This window comes from Nicotiana tabacum, chromosome 6, assembly GCF_000715075.1.
Source record: "Nicotiana tabacum cultivar K326 chromosome 6, ASM71507v2, whole genome shotgun sequence".
Taxonomy (NCBI): Eukaryota; Viridiplantae; Streptophyta; class Magnoliopsida; order Solanales; family Solanaceae; genus Nicotiana; species Nicotiana tabacum.
In genome coordinates, this window is record NC_134085.1 from 183037578 (window position 1) to 183049948 (window position 12371).

At 37.0% G+C, this 12371-nt stretch overlaps 1 protein-coding gene across 1 annotated transcript; it reads left to right on the forward strand.

Moving 5' to 3' along the window:
* The first annotated feature begins 11547 nt into the window (after window positions 1–11547).
* Window positions 11548–12074, forward strand: LOC107812024 (uncharacterized). The gene is made up of 2 exons (XM_075256303.1): window positions 11548–11901; window positions 11991–12074. The coding sequence occupies exons 1-2, from the start codon at window positions 11548–11550 to the stop codon at window positions 12072–12074; spliced, it is 438 nt and encodes a 145-aa protein (XP_075112404.1).
* The last annotated feature ends 297 nt before the right edge of the window (window positions 12075–12371 follow it).

A 12371-nucleotide genomic window follows, 5' to 3' on the forward strand; every position in this document is an offset into this window, starting at 1 on the left:
GCTAACGGAAAAGAAGTTGAAAGTTCTCAACGAAGCAACTAGGCTTTGTCATTTTGTATCTAACGATAGTGCTCGAAATTTTAATGAAATTTTAGTCATAAAACTCCATTAATTAATGGTGTAAAAGTATAAAACTATATATTTAGAGACGATAGCCTTTTGCCTTGCTTTTCTTTCTAACCCTTTGCACATACTCATTTCTGTAAGATAGTTTGTTATTGGCAAGTTGGAAGTTGGATTCTTCCCACATCGGAAGAAAGAAGTTCCGTGCCTGTCATGTGAAACACTCCCGGGACCGACCTTACTCGTACCGTGCCTGTTAGCCTCGGAACTGATCATTATGAAATAGCACATAACAGACACGAGATTGTCTCAACAGGCACGAGATTATCTCAACAGGCACGAGACTGACTCAACAGGCACGAGATTGTCTCAACAGGCACGAGACTGACTCAACAGACACGAGATTAACTCAACAGGCACGAGATCCTAGAGTTAATTATTTATTTGAATTTTAAATTCAAAATTCGAATAAATAGTCGTGTCTGTTGTGAAACAAAACATCTTTTCTGAAAGGGTCTATTGGTTGCCTATAAATACACAAGAATTCCAACGAAGTGGATATAGAAAATCACAAGTGTTACTGCAGGCTTTGTTGTATCCTGAAGAGAATCGTTTTGTATTTTCCCTAAATTAGTATACAAGCGATAACTCTTTAAGGACAGTCGATTTTCACGTCTCAAAGCCAATTTTGATTATTATTTTTCTAACAATCTTAAAGAGTTATGCTGCTATGGAGAAATTGATGTCTGTTGTTGAGAATCCGAAGGAGTTCATCAAACTTGATCGCTTTGATGGAACGAACTTTACCCGTTGGAGAGACAAGATGATATTCTTGTTGTCCGCTCTCAATATCTACTATGTTCTTGATTCTGCCTTGCCTCTGATGCCTGAGCCCACAGCAGAAGATTCTGACGTAGTCAAGGAAGAAAGGAAGAAACGAGAACATGATGAACTGTTGTGTCGCGGCCATATTCTGAATACTTTGACAGATCGACTCTATGATCTTTACTGCAATCTGAAGTCGCCAAGAGAGATTTGGACTGCTCTACAAACTGCATACCAGAATGAAAAATGAGGTATTGACAAATTTCTGGCTCTGCAATACTTTGAATTTAAAATATTTGATACTAGGCCTATAATGGATCAGATTCATGAACTGCAAATCTTAGTATCAAAACTAAGTGATCTTGAAGTTAAAATTCCTGATGCACTTCAAATAGGTGCTATTCTTTCGAAATTACCTTCCTCTTGGAATGACTATAAAAATAAAATCCTACATTCTATGGATAAAATGACTGTGGAACAATTTCGTACTCACATTCAAATTGAAAGTGAGACTCGTGCTCGTGATGCTATTAGTCAGCCTTCGAGTTCCGCAGTCAATTTTGTCAGTCAGAATGATTCAGGAAGTGGGAACAAACATCTGAAAGTTTCCAAAAAGTCTTCTTTTAAAAGAGAAAGAACTTTAGTTGTCATCATTGTGGAAAGAAAGGCCATATGATTCGAGACTGCAGATATAGAAAGGCAGGAATAAATTTCAATGCATGCAAAACCGAAAAGTCTGGAAAGATTAAAAAATCTGGAAATTCTGAAAAGGCAAACTTAATGGAAAATTCTGCCCAAGGACTGGTTGCCATGGTTTCCGCAATGCAAATTGGTATGGTCACAGAGTTGAATGTGGCTACCGCTGCTACAAATACTCAAGACTGGTGGCTAGATTCGGGTGCTACTATTCATGTCTGTTATGACAAGAAGATGTTCAAGACATATGCAGAAGTGCAGGATTCTGAACAAGTCTTGATGGGAAACCATGTTGCGGCAGATGTTGCTGGAAAAGGAAGTATTGAGATTAACTTCACATCTGGCCAGAAGTTGACATTACTGAATGTGTATCATGTTCCTGATATGAAGAAAAACTTAATGTCCGCTGCTTTGCTGTCAAAGAAAGGCTTCAAGATAGTTATTGAGTCTGATCATGTAATAGTGTCTAAGAATGGTGTTTTTGTTGGAAAAGGCTATAACTGTAACGGCATGTTCAAATTGAGTATTAATGAAATAAATTATGTTTCTGCTTACATCATTGAGTCTGATTCTTGTTTATGGCATGCTAGACTAGGACATTTAAATTTTGGCTCCTTGAATTATATGTCCAAAAATGGTTATATCTCATGTAAAACTCAACATATAAAATGTGAAATTTGCATACAAGCAAAGATGACAAAGAAACCATTTCGTAAAGTTGAAAGATCCACAGATCTATTAGATTTAATACATTCAGACTTGTGTGAATTAAATGGAGAATTAACTAGAGGAGGCAAAAGATATTTTATTACTTTTATAGACGACTTCTCTAGATTTACATATGTTTACCTACTTAGAACTAAGGACGAAGCTTTTCAAAAGTTTAAAGAATACAAGTCTGTTGTGGAAAATCAAAGGAGTAGGAAAATTAAAATTATTCGAAGTGATAGAGGCGGAGAATATTTTCCTAACGAATTTAATAAGTTCTGTGAAGAGCATGGCCTAATACATCAAATGAGTGCCCCTTATACTCCTCAACAAAATGGGTTAGCGGAAAGGAAAAATAGAACTTTGGTGGATATGGTTAATGCTATGTTACTTAATGCACATTTGCCACATAATTTATGGGGTGAAGCACTACTAACTGCATGTTATATTTTAAATAGAGTGCCTTCAAAGAGTATGCATATTTCGCCTTATGAGCTTTGGAATGGTAGAAAACCAAATTTAAATTATTTTAAAGTGTGGGGGTGTATATCCTATTATAGAGTACCTGACCATCAAAGAACAAAATTGGGTCCTAGAGGAATTAAAAGTATTTTTGTAGGATATGCACAACACTCCAAAGCTTATAGACTGCTAGATCTAGAATCTAATGTCATTATAGAATCTATACATGTTGAATTTATTGAAAATAGATTTATAAATGACAATGTTGATGAAATGACTGAAATAAATGGAAAACGTATCGATGCTAATAAATTGTCGCTTTCTGAAATTATTAAAACTAAGGAAAGAAGTGATGATATGCAAATAGAACCAAGGAAAAGTCAAAGAATAAGAAAAGAAAAACATCTTGGTTCTGATTTTATTTCTTCACAATCTATAGTATTTCTTGTTGAAGGAGATAGGACAAACGTTTGTAATCAAATTCCTATTGTATTAAATGTTGAAGAAGACCCAAAGACGTTTCAAGAAGCAATGTCTTCTAGAGACACTGCCTTTTGGAAAGAGGCCATTAATGATGAAATAGACTCAATTATATCCAACAACACTTGGGTTTTGGTTGATCTTCCTCTTGGATCAAAACCTATAGGTTGTAAGTGGGTCTTTAGGAGAAAGTACAATACAGATGGTTCTGTCCAAACCTTCAAAGCAAGATTAGTTGCAAAAGGTTTCACTCAAAAGGAAGGCATAGACTATTTTGATACATATGCTCCTGTTGCAAGAATAACATCCATTAGAGTCCTTTTATCCTTGGCCTCTATCTATGATCTTTACGTACATCAAATGGATGTTAAAACAACCTTTTTAAATGGGAACCTTAGTGAAGAAATATATATGCAACAACCTGAAGGATTTGTTCTTCCGGGAAACGAGAAAAAAGTTTGTAAATTGATAAAGTCTCTTTATGGTCTTAAACAAGCGCCTAAACAGTGGCATGAAAGATTTGATAGTGTAATACTATCAACCGGATTCGTACATAATAATGCAGACAAGTGCATTTACTCTAAATTTACAAAAGAATATGGAGTAATAATTTGTTTATATGTCGATGACATGCTGATTTTTGGTACGAATCTACAAGGAATTACCGAGACCAAGAAGTATCTAACCTCAGTTTTTAAAATGAAGGATTTAAATGAAGTTGATACTATTTTGGGAATCAAGGTCAAAAGAGATAACAAGCAAGTGACTTTGTCACAAGCACATTATATAGATAAAATCCTTACTAAATTCAGTCATTTAGGAATAAAGGGGTATAATACTCCTTATGATTCTAGTGTTAAGCTAACTGCAAATACTGGAAGAGCAGTAGCACAGTTGGAGTATGCAAGTGCGATAGGTAGTATGATGTATGCAATGCATTGCACTAGACCCGACATTGCATTTGCTGTTTGTAAACTTTCAAGGTTTACCAGTAATCCAGGTAATGATCATTGGAAAGCAATAAGTAGAGTACTTGGATATTTAAAATATACAAAGCACTTAGGCATTTGCTATAATGGTTTTCCTAATGTATTAGAGGGATATTCTGATGCAAGTTGGATTACAAGTGTTAATGATAATAAATCCACATCATGATGGATATTTACTCTAGACGGTGAAGCCATTAGTTGGGCATCCAAGAAACAAACATGTATTTCCCATTCTACTATGGAATCTGAATTTATTGCATTAGCAGCTGCTGGAAAAGAAGCAGAATGGCTGAGGAATATGTTACTTGATATAAAGTTGTGGTCACAACCTATGCCAGCCATTTCCATATTCTCTGATAGTGAGACTACATTGTGTATTGCTCACAATAAAATTTATAATGGAAAATCGAGACATATAAGCTTGAGACATGCTTATATAAGAGAATTAATTACAAATGAAGCTATAGTTGTAATATATGTGAGATCAAATAAGAATTTGGCTGATCCACTTACGAAGCCATTAGGTAGAGATGTAGTACAATAAACTTGTGGAGGGATGGGGCTAAGACCCTTAAATTAAATACAAGGAATGGGAACCCCACTTTGAGTTAGTATACACTCTAAAAATATAAGTTCAATGGGTAATAACAAGTTACTTGTATTGTTTAAGCATTGATCTCCTCTTTAGGAGCCCTAATTCTATTGTACTACTTACTGTTATATGAGGAGTTAAGGAGTTGTTAAATGCTTGTTATAACAGGGGCATAAAGACAAACTCCAAAGTGCATACTGTTACATGAAGAGGTTGATTAATCTTAATGGAATTATTAATGTCTGGAGTAACAGGGACATATTAACTAATTCCACCTATATGAATATTGAAGTGGTGCCGCTTCTAGCAAGATTTAAAGGGTTGATCTTGTAAATATTCATGAATTCAGGATGAGCACATGGCTGTAAACGTGCTAAAGCGAATACTGGATTTTCTAAGCTACTAGATAACGCTGTGTGTGTGGTATTTTCGGTTTTGGCACAAGGATTTGTGGTTCAAATCTTAAGATACCATTAACTTCGTCAAAACTTTAATATACTTACACTAAAGGAAAGTTCAAATCTGTAAAAGATACTTTCAATTATTCACAAGTGTTATGAAGTGAAATAACAAACTAGTGGGGGATTGTAAGATAGTTTGTTATTGGCAAGTTGGAAGTTGGATTCTTCCCACATCGGAAGAAAGAAGTTCCGTGCCTGTCATGTGAAACACTCCCGGGACCGACCTTACTCGTACCGTGCCTCTTAGCCTCGGAACTGATCATTATGAAATAGCACATAACAGGCACGAGATTGTCTCAACAGGCACGAGACTGACTCAACAGACACGAGATTGTCTCAACAGGCACGAGACTGACTCAACAGGCACGAGATTAACTCAACATGCACGAGATCCTAGAGTTAATTATTTATTTGAATTTTAAATTCAAAATTCGAATAAATAGTCGTGTCTGTTTGTGAAACAAGACATCTTTTCTGAAAGGGTCTATTGGTTGCCTATAAATACACAAGAATTCCAACCAAGTGGATATAGAAAATCACAAGTGTTACTGCAGGCTTTGATGTTTCCTGAAGATAATCGTTTTATATTTTCCCTAAATTAGTATACAGGCGATAACTCTTTAAGGACAATCGATTTTCACGCCTCAAAGCCAATTTTGATTATTATTTTTCTAACAATTTCTTCATCCAACTGTTCGTAAGCGAAAGAAATATTCTTTTAATTCTGTTGGCATTATTCTTCATTCAAGCATATTATAACTAGCCTGAATATTTTACACTTTACTCCAAAAATATTAATTCAAAACTTCATGTAGTTTTTGTATTAGACACATAAAGCGAAATTTGATGGAAGAAGAAATACTAAAATAACAAGTGTATAAATGAGTTTTTATTTGTTTGGCACTTAATTTGCCTATATCACTTGTCAACTACAACATAAAGTAGAGTAAACTCCAACAACAAATGGAAATGAGTCATTTTCGTAAAAATCATTCATGCATATGTACATGTATATTCTAAACGTAGCTTTGCTTTGTTTATTGGATGGTACATTGTGGCTGAAATATACGGCGGAAAACAAAATTAGACCAGGGGACGAACGAAACATTATCTGGCCAGAATTCCCTGAAAAAAGCTCGCTCAAATTCTTTCTCTTGCATGTGGTTCTAAAACTCTACTAGTACTTGCTTCATCTTTTTAGAGATTCACTTTGTCTTCTGTACGCACACTTTTTCTTTCTCCCCATCTTTTACAATCTTTCGCCCCAAGGAAAGCCCGCAAGTTTTAAGGTGCTCTGGTGCCCTCTTTGACTTCTCTACTCCCAAGCCTCTCTTATTTTTCTTGATATAAACTGGCACAGGTTCCAAAACAGGGCAATGCCAAGTCCAGTTCCTTCTCTCCAACCATGCTTTTTCAACAACTTAAAACCAAGGCTGGAGGAATGAATAGGAATTGAGGTTAAAGAAGCACACGTTGCGGCATAACTTGTAGACATTCCCAAACCTGCAGATTCATATTCTACTCCTCCTCTACCCGCTCTCATATCTTTGAATTCACTTTCCTATTTCTCGCTCCTACGAGCAGAAGCCAAAATCAAAAAAATATAGAAGCCAAAAAATCCTTCTAAACAACAAAAGATGAAGAAATTTGAGTCACCAACTCTATCGCAACAACCTCCTTCAACCTTAAAAATTGTCTCTGTACTTTGATACCAATTTGAAGGAATGAAATACCCGAAAAATAATTTAGTCACAAGCAAAAAACTCCACTAAAGGTATATAGAAGAAATTTATCAAACTAGAGAGAAAATGTTATAGGATGCTTTTCTACAACTCAGAAACTCTTGAATCTCTCTACAAAAAAACAATTAGCAGCACCCCTATTTATAATACTACAAACCAAATTTGATTAGATTAACAAAACCTATTCCAATATAAACTTGATAAACAAAGCTAACTAGACATGAATTAAATAAACTATCAAATACCAAAGCCTAGGCAACCTATACTAATTAATCTTGGTTTAATTTTCAAACATACATTAAGAATATTAGATGTCCAACTCAATTAATCGGATTTCTAAAATCAAATTGCATTGATTAAGATATTGTCATTGTATCCTTAAATTACATAGCTAAACAACATTCTTTTAACCTACACGAATATGCTTTATGAAATTAGCAGTCCATTATGCCAAAACATCAATCGACTACGGGTTTTTTGCAAAATTCTCTAAATATATTTATAGATTGAATATGATATTTTGTTGGTATTGAAGTATATGTTTCTCTTCCTTTTAAGTTATGATTGAAAATCCTATATTTTACACTGTTTACCTCGAAAATACGAGTAACAATTAAATTTGATTTGTGGTTTTAAAGATATATGATTTAGTTCAATACCAATTAATAATCAAAAAGTATAAATGAAAGAAATGAATAAATAAAACCAGTGTTACTTAAGCAATATCGACCTCGAGCCCAGTAACCTCGAGATGGATCAAGAACAGTAAAACAAGAATAATAAAGCTAAAGGACAATTCTGATGAACAATGAGCGAGAAAAGTAAGAGAGTATATTATTTGTCAATGATTAGATGATGTTTACAAATGATAGGGGTCCCCGTTATATAATAGGATAACCCTAAATAAGGTACATTTCCATTTACAGTAAAAAATCTTATTAGGACAGCTGTCTAACTGCCTAGTACGGATTCGTACAAATCTGTTCCGGAATTTACGCCATGTTCTTAGGGACGTGGCAGGAATCTTGCTCATTCTGTTACAAATCCATAACGGTATTATTTTGGGGTTGAGCATACTCGGCCTCGATACTTATCGTACTTTAATCCTCAGGCATTACACTATGTCTTCGAGCTCGAGTTTGGTTATCGAGTTCGAACTTGACCTTGCCTGAATTCGGGCTTAAGGCGACCCCTCGAGCTAAGAAATCGGGCATACCTGATTTTGATCGTATATACATACATTCATATAATTATGTCAAAACATCTGGTACTTGAAAATTTTAAATTATTGAATGATAATAGGCTATATAGTTGATATTTACACGTTAATATGACCATACTTTGTTGTTGTTTTATAGATAAATTGCCAACAAAAATGCTCTAAATATTGTTCTTTTGTTTAGTAGGGAATATTATATGAGAGGAAGCAACATGAAGTGTTTTGGAGGCGATAATGTGAAGAAAAACGCCCACTGGAGAAGTACCCGAACATAAAAAAGCATAAATGGCCTGGGCAAGAAGGCCACCGCGCCCGTGGTGAACCACGGTAGATTAACAACGTAAGGCAGAAAGGTCAGCATTCACCGCGGTCAACCGCGGTGCACTGTTCACGCTGCTGGAAATTTTGTGGACCAAAGTGTAAAATCGGAAAAACTTTTGTAAAACCCTTATACGCTTTATAAACTCGCCCAAGATTGGGCTAAGCTGATTTTAGACTACTTTTGGAGGCAAGAACAAGAGTGAGAAGATCAACCAAACATTAGAGTTTTTCTATCTCCTTTTAATTCTTGCAATTTTACATTATGAACAATTTAGTAGTTTTCTCTTATTTTGTTATGAGTAGCTAAATACTTATCTAGGGTTGATGGAACCAATTGTTGGTTGAAGTTTTGACTCAAGTTGTTATAATCGAGCCGGATTTATGATATGATTGTTCAACTACGTTTTGTATGGTGATTAATTGAATGGGCCCTTGATTAATCGTGTCTAATTACCTTATATTGCTTGATAAAGAGTATTAGGTTAGACAGCTGTTGAACAACACCACTTTTGGGTAATTGAATAGATTCATTACTTGAACTTAAAAGTGGGTTTAGAGATAACAAAACTTTGATGGGATAATTTAGAGTTGCACACATATTGTCAACTAGAGTACTTCGAGAGAATGCTCTAGTAAATTATTGTAGTTGATCGAGAGATAATTACGATAACCCATAACTCTTAATCCTCATAGAGTATTATGGCGAGACTGTAGCAGAAGAGTCAAGACCTAAACTAGCAATTGGGGAAATCACTGCCCTAGACTTTTTTTTACCATTGAATTAACTTTGTTTTAGCGTACTGCTGTTTTTAATAGTAGTTAAAGTAGTTAAACAAAAACCCAATCTTTATTGATCAAAAATCTTGCATCTAGAGATTGATTGAGTTGGTAATAACATTGTCGTAGAGTGTAATAGATAGGTTAGTTCCCTGAGGATTCGATTCCAAACTTAAAACCGGATTATATTTGCAGCGACCACTTTGTCCTTTAAAAGGCATAGTTGGACGTTATCAAATTTTGGCGCCGTTGTCGGGGAACTAACGGTGTTATTTATTACAACTTAGAAGTAGTGTTAAAATCATTAGTTCAAATCAAGTTCCAAAGGTGTTAAATAATTTTCATTGAAATTCTAACGTTTGAACTCTTGTGGAATTCAGGTGTATGCCTAGAAATTCTTCGAGGATTGGAGAATTGCTTGAAGGACTTTCAAACCCCGAGAAAACATTCAGGGCATTGAACCGTGCCAACAAGAGGATCCAAGAATCACAACAACTACACCAGCTTGAAATTGACATGGGTGACGTAGAGAACGTCAACGGAAACATCAGGGATAAGCCAGCTGTCCCAAACGTCAAAGTGGTGGCACATCTTGTGCAAGAAGCTGCACTTTATAATTGGGCTCAACCCACAGCTGACAACCTGGCAACTGCCATAGCTGTGCCCGCAATTCAAGCGGAGACATTCCAAATCACCAACAACATGTTGCATCTGCTACAGAATAAAGGATTGTTCTCCAGGTCACACATTGAAGACCCTCAGCAACATTTGAAAAACTTTCTGTCAATTTGTGTGACTCAAAGGCAGCCAAATGTGACCCCAGAAGCTATCAAGCTATTACTGTTCCCATTCTCTGTGACTGGGGAAGCTCAGACTTGGCTGAATTCACTCCCAATCAATTCCATTGTCACATGGGAGGAATTAGTAAAGCAGTTTCTGAATAAGTTCTACCCGCCCGACAAGACTACAAGGCAGATTGATGAAATAGTGCAGTACAAGCAGCAGCCAACTGAGGCCTTGCAAGAAACTTGGGAAAGATTTAAAAGGATGCTGGTGAAGTGTCCTCACCATGGCATTCCAGACCAGATGCTTGACCAGAGATTCTACATGGGGTTAGCTGACAATCTAAAGGCCAATGTGGATGCTTCAGCTGGAGGTGCATTTTTAAGTAAGACATTCACCGAGTGCAATGTCCTTCTTGACAAGATGTCCCAAAATTCAGGGTGGATGACTAGAGGTACAACAGTGGCACCCATAGTGCATTTAGTTCCTCTTGACCCAAATAATTCGCATGCAGAGAACATGGCCACACTCATGACTCAGATGAGTATTTTGACGAAGAAGATAGATGAGATGGGTACCAAAAAGGTGCATATTGTTGACACAACAAATGGAGGACTGTGTACACCCTGTGTTAATCAGTTTTATGTGTGTTCATGGAGCGGAGTAGGTGAAAATCAAGGGGCAAAGGAAGATATGAATTATGTTAACAACTTTGGGGGTCAGAGACAAGGAGGACAGCAGTGGAGACCGGCACCAAATCAGCAATACAAACCCAACATGCCTCAGCCTGGGGGCATGTAAGTTCAAGGCCAAATGGTGTCATACCACCAAAGACAACAGGGCTACCCATAGCAGAACCAGCAACAGTTGACATATCAGCCACCTCCTCAGCAATAAGATAACAACATGGTAGAGATCAGGCGGATGCTCCAGCAACTCATTGGGACAAATGGTAAGATGCAAGAAAAGTTGACAATACATGATTCAGTTATAAAGAACATTGAAACTCAGTTGGGGCAGTTGTCTATAGCTTTAAACAACCGCCCCTAGGAAACATTGCCAATGGACACAAATATTAACCCCAAGGAGCAAAACCCGAATTAGCTGATGGCAGTAAGTCTACGAAATGGGAGAGATTTAGACAAAGAGCAGGAGGTTGCACAAGCCAGCAAAGAGACTACACCAGCCACTCCAGTTCTACTAGAGATAGATAAACCATCAAATCTGACTAAAGTGGTGGTTGAACAGGGTCAAGATGAAAAAGGTAAGGCTAAGGTAAATGAACAAGCTGCAGAAACAGCATGTGGTGCCTCTTGTGGCACAGAACCCCAACAGAGAGAAGCTAGCAAACAATGCACAAAGGGTAATACTTGCACCATTCCCTCAGAGACTGGTAAAACAAAGGAATGAAGATCAATACAAGAAATTCATGGAGATGCTACGTCAAATTCAGTTGAATATTCCTTTAATGAAGGCCTTGAGGGAGATGTCAGGTTATGCGAAGATGATGAAAGACTTAATGCCACGGAAGTTTGATTTTCAGGACCTATCCACAGTGAATCTAACGCAGACCTGCAGTGCAGTAGTGACCAAACCAATGGCTCAAAAGATGTCAGACCCAGGTAGCTTCACTATTCCATGCACGATTGGGAGTTATGCCTTTGCAAAGGGATTATGTGATTTGGGAGCCAGCATAAATTTGATGCCTCTGGCTGTATACACCAAACTGGGCATTGGCAGAGCTAGACCGACTTCGATGCTGCTGCAGCTGGCTGACCGCACGGTAAAAAGGCTTACTGGATTCTTGATGATGTGTTGGTGCAAGTGGGGAAGTTCGTGTTCCCTACAGACTTTGTTTTTCTGGACTGTCAGGTAGATGAGGAGATACCTATCATTTTAGGTAGGCCATTTTTGGCCACTGGGAGAGCACTGATCGATTGTGAGACTGGGAATTAAAAATGAGACTGAACGATGAAGAAGTCATATTCAATGTTCAGCAATCTATGAGGAGACCCAGTGAATATGCTAATTGCTCTCTAGTGGAGGCAGTGGATGTGATCCTGCAAGAAGATGATGTGACCCTGACTGCTAAAGATCCATTGGAGGCATGTCTGACAAATTTAGAAGAGATGGATGGTAAAGGGTTAGCTGAGTGGGTCATGGCACTTGAAGGCCAAGGATTCTGGAAAAGGGAACCTCAGTTCGAGTCCCTTGAGTTAGAAAAAGGGCTACACCTCCAGCAAAGCCATCAGT